The sequence below is a fragment of the Coptis chinensis genome, chromosome 2, assembly GCF_015680905.1.
Source record: "Coptis chinensis isolate HL-2020 chromosome 2, ASM1568090v1, whole genome shotgun sequence".
NCBI lineage: Eukaryota > Viridiplantae > Streptophyta > Magnoliopsida > Ranunculales > Ranunculaceae > Coptis > Coptis chinensis.
In genome coordinates, this window is record NC_141457.1 from 14648407 (window position 1) to 14662999 (window position 14593).

Genomic DNA, 14593 nt, shown 5'->3' on the forward strand with positions numbered 1-14593 from the left:
AGAAGTAGAGACTGAGAAGGGAGAGACCGAGAGAGATCAATAGTACATGAGGGGTTTTTGGGATTTGGATTTATTTTTAATTTTTTTTAAGAAGAACAATCTTCCCAATCTTTCGTAAGAACTCGGGATCTAATAAGTGGGGAAAAAACGAATACGAATTGTGATTTAAGTTCTTTACACTAGTTCTACTCGGAATATATTCTTTTCAATTTTTCTTTTTACATTTTGAGTAGAAGGGAGAGAACTTGAGGAATATTTGAGGATATTTTCTTTAATTTTTGGAGAAAGTTTCTGTTTTTGGTTGGGTTTCCTTGTTTTTCGGTTTTCCTATTTGCCTTCTTTTAGTATGTACGCATGAAAAGTTTATATTTTTTTTTTCTGGAAAGTGAGGGTACGCCCCAGGTCCCCTGCCTCTGCCACTGACTATATTCAGCCCATGGCACGATAGCTAAATCGGGTAAAAGATGCACAGCGCTTCTACTCATCCTTACCATTTGAAACTACTATACGACTTACTATGGTATCGTTGATTTTCATTGAAATACAAACGGTTGAATATCCCGATATAAACCATGCTTTAGGTCGGATTATTGGGAAAAGCTTGCCGCATCTTCTATTCATTTGCGTTGAAAAAGTTTTTGTTTTTGTATGTCAATTACAAAGGAATATACTTTCGAATTTCTTGTCTTGTTGTATTTCCCTTTGGACAGGTCCATTAAATTTAAATCCCTTGTGCAGACATGAAAAGTGCACGTCTTTCTATCGACAAAAAAAAAATGAAAAGTGCGCGTTTTTATGTCCAAAAATTCCATAATTTGGAACCAAGTAAAGGCACGTTGATAATTAATGAACAAGAGGAAGAGTAGATAAGGCCTTAACCAAGGATGTCGATGTTCACAGCTAGAAAAACCAAGAAACCAAAAAGGGAAATTTTAGAGGCCTGAAACAAATCCACGTTTTAAGAAAGCAAGCGAACAAATGCTCCATTCATATCTCATGACGTGTTAAGCTGTGAATTCTTATCCTCATCATCTCATGTAACCGTTAATTTGTGCAACAGTTTCACAGCTTCACCTCATATCCATTCCTATATATAAAAACTACCATCATATATCTCACCACTGCCTTATATATTGCTGCCTTTTCCTTTCTCTCTAAGACAAACGTATTGTATATTTGTATGGAAATGGTGTCTGATATGTGTCTGGAGAACCCCAAGAAAGAGATTACAGAAGTATCAAATTTCGACATGGGTGCACTTTCAGCCTGTCTTCCTAAGAAGTAAGAGTTTATCATGATCATGAAAGTTCAAGCCATATCATTTGATTCTTTTGCCTTTACTAATGTGTATGTTTTGTTCTTGTTTGCAGAAGGAAAGGGTTGTCAACGTACTACACAGGAAAATCACAATCTTTTACGTCCTTGGCTGATGTCCATTGCCTTGAAGATCTAAAGAAACCTGAAATTCCACAAGCAAAGAAGAGAAAGTATCTGCGTAGGGAGAACACACAAATTGCTTCTGTTCCATGTCGTAGGATATCGAATAGCAACCATTTTGCTGCACCTTTTGTAGGCTTTTGAACATCTTGCAAAGAGATTAGGATACAATTGTCAGTGTATAGAGGAAAAGAAAACGAGAGACTTAGCTGCTCTTTCCAAAATTTTGTAAATAATCATTCAACTTAAGGAAAAAAGTAGGAACATTTTTGATAAGCATGGCTTTGATCGGGGCTGACCGACCTTAACCTTTACTCATAATTTGGCAATCTGGAAGACTGGATCAATATATCCAATTAAAAGACTCAATTATTACATAATCCTTGACAAATGGGTGCATTTTCAATAGCGTAGAGGAACAATGTTTTCTTTGGGGGAGCAGCGTCTATAGCTCATGATATATACTTTTTTTTTGGGAGCAGCATTTGTAGCTTATGATATATATTCTTTTGTTGGGGAGCATCTATAGCTTATAATATCTACTTTTTATTATCTAAATTAGTTGAGTATGTAAGCTTTACTATGTTAGTAGACCCTGAATTTTGTGGCCTATAGCTTAGATTTTAGAGGTCGACCACCCTCACCGTACTTTTTGTGACTGCCAGTCTTTAGTTGACATGGAGTCTCTAATTTTGTATTCTTAGGGAGTCGGCCCTTTTTAAAGGCTAACTACCTTTTGATCACAAATATATATATATATATATATATATATATATAGCAGTCGCATTTCACACAGATTAATTTGGTCTCTTGATACAAATCTATGGTATCTACCATAATGGGGAGTTGCAAATCACTCCCAATGTCGCATTTCACACAGATTAATTTGGTCAGACTCCACATTGGGAAACTCCCCATTATGGTAGATACCATAGATTTGTATCAAGAGACACGCCTTGTGTTTTTTTATGCAAAAATGATGGAGAGTCGCTTAAAAGAGTCAGTGAATACTGCAGATTCAATGCCACCTAAGCAGATCATAGTAAGTTGTAATTATGCAAAAATAATGTAAAAGAGATGTTATCAGTCATCCAAACTATGTGGCGAATGTGATTATGACGTTACAGATCAGTGTCATGTTTATTCACCAATTACAAGCTCTGTCAATGTTTCCAAAAACTTCAAAAAGGGGTCTATTCTTCAGTTCTAAAGCTAAGTGATACATTTCTTCTTCTCTACATCTTAATTGAAAAAGGATGATCAGATCTAAACCATAAACAAATACAAAATGGCAGCTCAAAATCTAGGTTCACAAAAAAGTTGATTATGAAAGAATTGCCGAATCTATTAGTACAAACCAGGAGAACGCCCTCGTCGCGAACCCTGACAAACAGTAATGATATCTACTCCAACATCTTCTTCTTCTTGTTAGCGTTCAAGTTCCCACCATCGATCATGACGACCACATCATTGTCATCGTCAATTACTTCTGGCTTTTGACTATTAACAGTAACATCAAGAACACCAGCTGAGGATGAGGTGGTTGCATTCGAAATATCAGATAACTTTCTCTTGGTCCCACCGGGAACAATATCAACTCCTGCTGGAATTATCTCTAGGTCGTCATTTTCTGTTCCTAGTGACGCAGTCTGATATGGAGTAGATACAATCTCTTCCTTTCCAAGAGACGAGTCATTCTCTTTTTCTGGTGTAGGAATTTCTGTCCATCCCGAGAGAAGCATTCCATCAGGTTCCTTTTCCTTGTCAAAATTTTCTCTGCAGGAGTTTGGCTTGAGATTTGGAATTTAAAATTTTCAAATAAAGAGCAAGAAGTAAAGTCCGCATATACTACTGCACTCAATCTCAATGAATGTTTGACACAGGTTGTGTCATGTAACTTGTAAAAATTAGTACTTCCTGTTGCAAGCTTGAGAAGTCGAGAGCAAACCCCAAAGTTACAACAAACGATAGCATCAGATTACATGCTTCATAGAATAAGATTAGAAAGTAGAAAGTGCGATCTGGAAAAAAATTTATTGTTAGAGTTCTTTGTGAGTCATTAGATAGGTGAGAGAAGGCCAAAACTAACTAAGACAAACTCTCTTTTCTCTCTCCTTTCTCTCTCAACTTTCTTCTTCAGTAGCAATAATAAAATTTTACTCTTATGAACACTTTATAATACATAGCACTAATAATAACTTTTACTGTACTAGTATAAGTATTTATCTCCATGAACAGTTGAACCAGATGGTTAACAACAACATATTTGCAAACTTCTCTCATAAGCCAATGCAGAGAGGACCCTGCTTAACATGAAGACAAGACGGTGGTTCTTTCATGTTTTATCATTTTATATACAAATGTGGAATAATACGACCGTTTCCAGGAAAATGAAACTAATCAAATATCAGGAACAAAATATGATATGATAGATAACCTGTGCTTGACATTAATGTTGCAAGTGAATTCTTGTTGAAGATCCTCCACTTTAAGCACCGATCCACTAGTAACTGGAGAAGGAAGCTCTGCTAGCACCTTAAAATTGCACAAACAAACAAATAGAACTCATCAGGATACACATACGACCACATGCACACATAGAGAGGAGAAGATGCAAATACAAATGACCATATTCCTCCCTGTAAATAACGTAACATACCTTTTCAAGGTTTGCTGTATAATTCGCAACCTCATCTTCCTCGAGATCGTCACCAACCTCATAAAGAAGGGTTGACCCATGCATAATAATCGGTAAATTCATGCCAAGCTTACTCTTGACGATTTTGTCGACAAAGTCCCGCAGCTTTGAACGACGTGTGTTAACTTCAAGTGATAGAGGAGTCTAGGTTCAACAGCATTGCACATTATCAAGATAAGGCCTCCATCAATAGAACTTCTTCAAATTAGATTCCAAATGTCTGTTTAAGCAAGGAATTAAACATACCTCAGAACAGACGTAACAAGATTTGTTAGGCTCAAATGGTTCTACTGGCATAAGAAGCATCTTTCTAGCGGGGTGCTCAAGGCAATACGTCATCCTGCATACATAGAGCTGTGTAAGAACAAATAACGAGGACTTCATAGTGAAAATACACTGCTTTAGCACGACGCAACATATGCACGCCATCTATAATTTGCACAAGCAAGTGGAATACATCCAAGATAAAACATGTGTCATGAGTTTAAGCAAAAAAAATAAAAAAATAAAAATACTTGAATATTTACAATGATGCTTGCACCTCATTGGAAAAGAGCAATTTACACATCTTTGGTGGGGTGTTCCAAAATCTTAAAATGCAACCATGGGAACACCAATCACCGCGCGCGTACATGTACACTCAGAAAGTAAGCATGCCGCAAACAGCAGAGGTCCAAAGGATTTTGACCTTACGTTACATCTATACTGAAACAGTGTATTCAGTACCGTTATTTCGACTACCATTTTTTATTTATCAGTACCACCACTATGCATTTTTTCGTGTGAGAATAGGAAGATGCCATAACCTAAAGTAACATAATAAAGTTCGTCTGCAAACAAAAAGGTGTGGTGCCGAACCTATATTTGTTGGTTTCACCACGAAGCACCTTGATAGCTTCAATCACTATCAACCCGGCAATAATAGCATTTGTTGTCGCAACAGCATGGACAATATTACCAGCAATACCTTTAGCTTCAAAAAGGCTGTGAAGAGGTATTCCAAATGAAGCAGCACGGATATTCGCAGCAGCAGTGACAAGTTCTACAGCTAACTGGTCATCTTTGTCAAAAATCAGATTACCAATTTCCTGGAAATTAATGACAAGAGAACCTTAAGTTGATCAGAAATAAAATTCTTTTTTCCTTTTTCACTTTCTACATTTTGTGATCGAGTGTGTACTGTGGTGAGTTTATAATAAGGGTGGTTGGGGGATGTAATGATGTGCGCACCACATATAAGTGACAGAAAAAATTCAGGAGAAATAAGGACTAGGCCGAACCTTCTCTCTCTTCCCAAAAAATAGTTTAAACGCTTCAAGGAATACTCTTGTATTTTCCCGGAGGCTCCATATATCTTGTGGATTTTTCAGACCAAGAGATGCCATTGCAGACACTGATGATGGATCGCCATTTGGACAATCCTCCACATTTCCATTCTGATAAGAAAGCTTTTCAGGTAGGACATCCCCACTATAAATGGGTTTTGGCCTGTCTCTGTTTTTCCAAGCCTCTTCATTCCCCAAAGCCATTTCAATATTATAACCGAAGACATGATCGTATATCCTCCGCCCATAGTGTTCAGAATCTTCACCTGCTCTTCGTTCAAATGCATCCTCTGCATTATCAGATGAGCTAGCACCATCACTAGAACGTGTGTTAAGATCATTTCCCTGATTCTTGTCTCCAAATAACTTTGCAAAAAGTAGATCCTTTGCCCAAACAATGCAATGAACGAACTGCATTTGATTTCAGCCAAGATGTTAATCAGGATGTGTTCAATCCTTTTATCTCATCAAATTGACTGGGTAAAAGATAAACAAACGAACAAAACAGTTGATAGACAACCATAAACGATACATAAAATATATTGCAATTGGGAGTTAACAACTGATGTATAGTGGAAATGTTAACCCTCTAATAGGTATGAGAACAATGCACTGATTGTAATGTGCACAATAAATGTAGATATTGGAATAACAACCAAAAGTTCAAATTTTGGAAATCCAAGAAAAAAATAAAAATGAAGTGTTTGGCTTTGGCAACCCAGAAAAGGTGAAATAGAGATTTTCAATATATCTCCAAAGAGAAAACAACTGATTGCACAAGGTGGAAAAAAATTGGGATGACATATAAGAAGAATAGGGATAACAGATAGTGGGCGTAAAGATCTCGAGAATGAAATCTTCTCTCTCTAATTTTCCTAGCTTCGCTTCACCATGACAGCTAAATAAAAATAAACAAATAATAAAATAAACCAAACGTAAGAGAGTGAATATTGTTATCAACTTCAATACCTTTGATGGAGTACTAGTAATGGTGCAGACAGGATACGATTTCGGAGTGGGTTTTGGCTGGCATTCATAGCACTCTGTTTTGCCCTTCACATGTACAGTGACCTGCTCAAGAGAACTTGCAAGATAAATATAGGGTCACTGGGACCAGCCAATAAATCACTAGAATGTTGCTGAAAATAAAATTCCATCAAGTAACTGCTAAGATAAGCTACACATCTACATGCATAGAAGTACAGGAAACCCTGAAAAGTAAGAGCAGAGGACAAAATAAAGAACAAAACATACACCCTCTTGTTTAAAGAAATAACACAAACTGTTAATGGCTCAACATTGGTAAGTATGAGAATAAACAAGGCCCCATTTTGAACATGTAATCCAGAGCTTATAGCTTCTATCTTATATTAAAGCATTGGCTCTAGATAGTTTATCTGGTAATTTTTTTGAGCAATTGATGATAACTCTAGGTAAGGTGATGTTAAATATAACCAAAACAGTCTATTCAGCGATTCAATTGCTGAAACTTGCTCCAAGTTAAAAAAAAAGGGTAAAAACATAATAATAAACACTTTTTGACAGCATTCTTGAACGCATATTTACTTTTTTCTCGGAATGTTTCGCTAACGTAGAATTCTGAATAATTTGAAGGGTCAAAGAGGCGAATAGATGAAAGGGTGGAGATAAAAAAAAGAAACCAAACACAATCAATGATCCACAAGCTTTTCAAACAACCATTTTATAGCCACAAGCATTTCAAACACAACCATTTTCTAGCCAACACATCTTAGCTTTTAATCTGTCAAGTTGATTGGAAGCTGAAAGACTTGGACAACAGAAAAAAAAGTCACAGACATCTGCATAGGTAGTTCTTGTCTTATCGAGAGATAGAGACCAATCTTACCCTTGAAAAGAATTTATAGACGGCTAAAATGTCCTACTTGGTGATTGGAGACCATTTTCACAGCCAACAATGCAAGTAATGTCCTACTTGGTGATAAGAATAGCTCAATGCCAAAAAAATAAATAAATACAAATTATTACTGAAAATTTCCTCATGAGCAGATTTTTTACTTTTAATTTGCAATTGAGGTCCCATTGAAAAAGGGGAGTTATTAATGTTGAATCTTAATTTTAGAAGAACAGAGACTAAGGAGTGGCACTATTTATGTGACGTGAAGAAAGTATGAAACACTCATGGAGGCTGTAGAGATTAACTGTCCTCGTAATATATAGAACTCCTGTGGCCACTCCACTCATCTCCAATTTGTTTCGAGTTTAAAAGGTTATCTGAGCAGACTAATGGGCAACATTGGAAGTTCAAAAAACCAGCCGATAAATATATAAGTCCAGAGGGGTCCACTCACTTTGCCAATTTGTTTTCAGCCAGATGCTCCAAAGCTTAAGAAAGCCCAAAAACCTCCGAGAGAAAAAAGTACCTAAGTTACATTGACACGGACATGTGTGTTCGTATCCGACGCGGATAAATACCAAAAACCGAAGTAATTACATACAATATGAGCATGTGTCGTGTCCGACAGGGATACGCAGACATTATTTTGAAAAAATGGCGTTCCCATGTAACACTATTGTAACATAGGAAAAAACCTTCATTGAATTTTTTACTACTAAAGCCAAGGCTATACAAAGTTGCTACTAGACATGTAAACAGCAAGGTGAAGATGAGGTAGTTTTACAAATAGAAAGCAATCTTGAGTAAAATGGAAACACCAGTCCCGCCACCATACAGACATACACCTAAGAGGGTCACCTTAAGATGTAGGAAAACCACAAGCCCTTGCATAGAGAACTGTCATGGGAAACCTTCTGAATCTTTAGTCCAAAATTCCAAGCTGATTCAGGGAAAATCTCTTCATGAATTAAACCTTAAAGACACAGGAAATAGGGGAATGCCTACTCAAAGGAAGTTCCACATTAACCTGTCCTTCACGCCCTCCAACCACCCTGAATAAAACTAATTGCAAACTCCATGTCCTAGATATTTCAGTTCACGCCCACAAGCATAAAGATCTTTCAGAAGCTCACTCTAAGAACAAAATAGCCCTCTCTAAAACCTTAGTACTAAAATAGTAAATAAATAAGTAAAACAATATCTCCAAAACACCTCAAAGGTACAAATCTACTTCCAAAAAAATCTGTAATTCAACATGTGAATCCCCGCATGTTCTCCAACCAAACCAAGTGAGGGCGATGCAACAAGCACTTCTAAAGAGTGTATATAAACAGAAATCCTATATCCCTAGTCATACCCTTTCCTCTGAAAACATTGTGAGCGGTTCCCCCCAGCCATGTATGAGCTCAAACTCGTGACTATTTGGAACAACCTCCAAGGATTTTGCACTGAGATGCTAGCCACCCCAAGTCCCTAAGGATTTTGTTTTATTATGAGCTCAACTCTATGGAGCATACTGATTAGGATTAGGAACTAAGAATAGGAAAGACCCAAAAAACCTTTTAATGAGTGATATTTTTCTAGGAGAACCAACAGCCTTTCCCCCAAGCAGCCCGTTTTTTAACTAATCAGTTTAAAGAGGAAAGAGGTATTCAGAGTGACATGTAAAGAACAAGAGCTTATCTGCTTCCTTAAGCTAGGAATCAAACCAATTAAAATTTCAAAAAGGAAAAAACAACTTAAGCTTCAATTAGTGTATGGTAGCAAGAGTTATTGGCTTATTGCAACGTACTGCTTTATTCTAGAAGCAAGTCCCAGTAAAACCTGGAAGCATTGTACACTTTACAATCTCAATAGAGCACGGACATCACCAGTAAAAATAATGGTAACGGTGATACTGATGATGATGTTAAGAGCTAAGGCGTTGTTCCAATGTAACAATTACTCATTAGTTCAAACTTTTATCGAGATCGCCAATACTATAATAATATAATTGTAGAAGTAATGATAATAACAATAACACCATTACTACTTATCTCAATATTTATAACATTACTAATAAAGCAAACAAAAATTTTACTTTATTATTGTTATTATTGTCTTTTTCACCAATTAAAAAACAAATTAAAAAGTACAAACATTGTCCATACCACACCTATCCTACACAAGCATATATAATCTTATAATAATATGATTTTGCAATGCTTTCAATCATCCCTACAAAATATATAAATAAAAGGTAGCATATACTAACTGGAGGAAGGAACTCAACTTACTAAACATAAGATAGTAGCGCCTTGAGCGAAGTGGGGAGCATTTCAATTTCAACTTAACTTATTAAGCGTGTATTGAATTTATTTGTTTGGTAATACCTTTTCCCTTCTTTGTTATTAAAAAAGTTGAAGAGTCAATTTGCAATTATTGATTAAATCTTCAAAGCCAACTTCCACGCAATCTAGTACTACTAGTCACTAGATATATAAAGTAAAAAATAACAAAGCTCAGAATCCAAACATAAATACAGCGGAAAAGAAAAAGGGCCAAAGCATGTGGAACGTAACGAACAAATATCAACCAAGCCTTATCCCAAATTTATGCAGTCAGGTGAACAAATCTTGTTTCTGTATGCAACTCAGACCAATCATAAACAAGGTAGTAAAGTACAATTGGAGGAGTGGGAATGGGGAGCAGAATAAGTACAATATGAAACACAATATACCTGCCCCAGGAACCCAGTAGTTCCACTTTCAACCAAAGGGACACCAGCAGCCAAGCAAAGACGATTCACATGGCGCCTTGCATCTAAATTGTCAAGGCCATTCAACACAACATTGAATTGCTTAAAGAAGTCAATGTTGAACTCAGGGCCCTTGACATTTGCATGATATGGAGTGATATTTATGTTTGGACGAAATCTTAAGACAGCGTCTCGAGCTACCTGTTTCCAAAATGGTTTATTCCACATATAATGTCAGGTTAAATTGTTAGGAATCATCCAAGCATTCACATTACAAGGAAAGAACAAACAAGAGCTTCTTACTTTGGCCTTAGATTGCCCGACATGTGATTGTCGGAACAAAAATTGTCTATTCAAGTTACTCACTTCAATTGTGTCCATGTCAATCTGCACATGGGAGCAAAGCATTGAAGAAACTTAAACACAAAAGAACAAAAAATATAAGCACATGCCACATGGGAATGCATTAACGGAAACAAACTGTAAAACTTCTACAAAATTCAAAGTAATGGTGTTATACTTGCGCTTAAGAAAAATAAGTCTACTACGTCAGCGTATGTATGACTCTGTAAATTATAGGATTTGAATATCCAAATTGAGTGAACCAGAATTCTGACTCCTATCAGCTAAGTTATTTGAGTAGAACATTTAAAATCTCTACCATCATCTACTGGATTTATCAACTATCGGGAGAGGGGAGTGTTGGAAACTATAATAGACGAAGTGTTAGCACTTGGATGTGAGGCTGGGGTTAGTCTTCCAGACTACAATATTACCATACCACTGTAAAGCTTGCGCATGGAACAGTTAACTTGTCACTCTATTTTAACCTCAACTAACTCCATAGGAAGAGCACACTATAAACTACTTGTCGTGATCTTTCAAATGTTCCATTTGAAACACATAAGAATATATACTAAAACAAACCCATGTTTATACGCAAAAAACAAAGTTATTTGCAAGTGGAAAGGCACTTGCGGAGCTGGTAGTGTTCTTAGTACATAACTGCCATAGCTTGATGAAGTACAAGTTGACAATATCTAAGACAAACTAATAAAATTTAATGGAAAAAATCTCCCAAACATCTCATGCCTAATATGTTTGTACACCCCCACAGCGCAAAACAAACTACTTACTAGTGTTTTTTTTTCACTGTGCATGCACTGTAAATAATATATAAATACATATTTCATTATTTAATCATTTTCATACTCCAACAAAGGGCAAAAAAAAAAAAAAAAATGGATTTTGTTTCACTGACTAAACCCTAGAATCACTAAAAACACAAAATTTCTCCAAATTGAAGCAAGCCCAAGTCAAATATTCAAAATATGAAACAAATTAGATCACTTACAATATGAATATCTTGAAAACCAGAAAGAGCAAGTGTTTTAAGTAGCTCACAACCAATCCCACCTGCTCCAACCATCAAAACTTTTGCACTCTACAAAACAAACAACACAAAAATAATCACCAACACTTGAACAAAATCCCCTAGTAACAAAAAAGTGAAAAAAGGTGGTACCTTGATTACTTCTAACTGTTGTTCAAACTCCATTTTTTAAAAACTTAAAAACAAAAGGAAAAAAAAGGGGGGGTTTTTGAGGAAGAGGAAAAGGGAGAAGAGGGTAAAAATGGGAATATATAATCTGAAGAGTTGTGGGGAGTTAGAAATAGGAATGGGCTAGAAACTGGTTTGGAGAAAGGGCGCGAAAAGAGAAAATAATCTTTCCCACTTCCATTCCATCATTATTATTACTATTATTAGACAAACCCTCAAAACTGATAAACTGATAAAACTCAAGAGTCCTAACTGTGGTTAAAAGGGTTTGACTTGTTGTATAATCGAGATGTCAATTGGGTCAAGTAATCTAGTCATCAACTCGAATACCAGTGGGTGAGGTAATAATTTTGACTTTTGAGGATTTTATTTGATTGTTTAATTATGGCGTTGGTATATGTTGATATTTCGGTTTTATAGTGTCGGTATACTGGGCATGTGCTGAAATTTCAATGATTGGAAATTTAAGATGGAGGAGGAAATACAGATCAGCTGGAATATGAAGACATCGTGACCACAGCTTGTTTGGTATCAACTGGTTCAGAGCCTCCTTCGGACCAATACTTTTTCTCGACACATTTTTCCTTATCAACAAAATTATTCATTGGCACCACCTAAAAGCATAAATTCTTTCACCAAAAACGATTGATTCCAAGGCACACAATGTGCTTTCCATTTACTCAATATATTCCCTAGAGGGGCTTAATAAGTTGCAACATTTCAAAACACAATCCCCAGCACCCAGAATCACCATGGTTACCATACAAACACACCTAACAAAGGAGACAATCTAATGGAAGCAGTTTACACACAAATTTATTTATTAGCTGGTTGGGACAAATATCACGTATAACAACAGTAACTGCTACCTGAAAATGTCTGTGTTATGACATTCATAAATATTATATACACTTCAGAATTTTTACAATTTTACACGGTCTCCTCACAACTCAACAGTGGTACACCCAACTTCGGCCACACTTGGAAATATTCTAGACAGGTGATGGCCACGACCGATCAAACTGAAATTGGAAGTATGGAATGAAGTTCACGTGCCACATTATATTGCATCCACTGTCGAGGCAACTTTGTGGTTATGATGCCTCGCAAACGGAAGAGGCACATGTGCCCTAACCAAAGTACCCTTCTCAGTGTACTCCTGGAAACAGTAAGATTAATCACAAAGATTACTTATAAGCAATATCATAGAATTAGACACTAAAAAGAAGTCGAGGCTTATAGAATATAATTAAGCTGAACATTTGATCAAAGACTCAAAACAGTAGAAACTGAACTAGAGTTGAGTCGGATACATGGTAACAGGTAACAGATTGTAGACCAATTTATACCAGTAAGATAAGATTTAGCCTTGAAGGGGATGTCAAGGTATCGTACTTGTCCAGGTCTTGATTTAGCCTTGAAGTTGGATGTCAAGGTATCATACTAGGGTCATGTCCAGGTATAATACCTTTAATACCACATACAATCAATCTCTGTACCAACCTAATGCAATGTTTGCAAACCCCAAATGACAGGATCACCTGCTACGCACAACCATATAGGAGACTTCGCCTACAAGCAGGGATACTCTTCTCAGGATAGTCTAAGCAGGGATATATAGTATTGTTATTTCCTTTTGTTAATCATGTAATTACCTTATTGCCTTTCTAGGATTCCTCTTATATTTGTATAAATAAAAAGTGATGAGAATGAACTCTCACTAACTTCATTTTCTCCTAAATTAGTTTCTACATGGTATTAGAGCCAAATTTAATAGCTCCACAATCTCGCTCTTATATTTGTATAAATAAAAAGTAATGAGAATGAACTCTCACTAACTTCATTTTCTCCTAAATTAGCTTCTACATGGTATTAGAGCCAAATTTAATAGCTTCACAATCTCGTTGAGGTTGTGATTGCTTTTTTTATCTAATTCACGCCGCCACCGCTTTCTCTGGTTCCATTTTTTTCATATTTGTACATCTGTGTCTCATATCTCTCTAGTCGCAACCTAAGCTTCCGCACTTTCTTTTTTGTTTGTTTCTTGTTTTCCAGTCGCGAGATGTAAATTGGTAATCTTCCATTTTTTTGTATCCTGATTTTTCGTTAGTAAGAGAAAAGAATTTTTGGTCATAATCTTCCCTATAACTCAAAACTTGATCATTAATTTAGTGATGGATCTGTGTTAGTGAAATATTTTTGACAATAAATATGGGTGTTGAAATTGAGAAGTAGTTAGAAAATTTGAAGAAGAAAAAAGAACGGTGGGTTTAAATTAATCTTTGGATGGGAGAGGATTTAGAGGAAGGGTTTTTTCTTTTTTGATAAACAAAGGAAGGGTTTTAGAATAGACGAATTTAGTGTTTTGTGTCGAAAGTTTGATTTCCCATTTAGTCTCCTAATTTTCCTTTTTTCTCTCCTGATTTTCAGAGAGAAGTATGTCATCTTGACTTCCGTGAGTGAAAGGCCAACTCAGATTACCATTGATAGTGTGTATTCTTCAAAGCTTTCTGTCACACTCTCATCTCGAGTTTCTCCACCGTTTGGGATGCTGTTCTTTGGGTCAAATACACACAAATACACACAAAAAAAAACACAGTCAATCTAAGTTGACTTTTTTTTTTTTTTTTTTAACTTAGGGAGGAGACCCTAATTTCCCCATCTAGTAAGGGGGAAATCCTAATTGGCTCATCTAGTGGGGGAGTAATACTAGTTAACCCCTTTCATTATTGGCATCATATAATGGGAACAGGAGACACGTTTGTTAGCTATATATTCAAAGGCAAACATACGTTGGAGACAAAATCGTCTCACGTTTTAAGATTTTAATTCAATGCAACAATATACAAATATATAAAGCATGAGAGTCGAATATAGTCATAGGCAAAGTACCTTATAACACCGCAAGGTATAGAATCCATTTACTTAGGTTGTTTTTCAATATAGCCCACTGTTTTGG

At 36.1% G+C, this 14593-nt stretch overlaps 1 protein-coding gene across 1 annotated transcript; it reads right to left on the bottom strand.

Annotated features, from left to right (window-relative positions):
• Window positions 1-2523: 2523 nt before the first annotated feature.
• SAE2 (SUMO-activating enzyme 2) lies at window positions 2524-11884 on the bottom strand. The gene is made up of 11 exons (XM_086585852.1): window positions 11599-11884; window positions 11428-11517; window positions 10377-10460; window positions 10056-10274; window positions 6430-6531; window positions 5416-5871; window positions 4994-5223; window positions 4382-4475; window positions 4097-4279; window positions 3875-3972; window positions 2524-3213 (listed from the first exon to the last, which is right to left on the bottom strand). The coding sequence occupies exons 1-11, from the start codon at window positions 11629-11631 to the stop codon at window positions 2841-2843; spliced, it is 1962 nt and encodes a 653-aa protein (XP_086441978.1). The 5' UTR covers window positions 11632-11884; the 3' UTR covers window positions 2524-2840.
• Between the last annotated feature and the right edge of the window lie 2709 nt (window positions 11885-14593).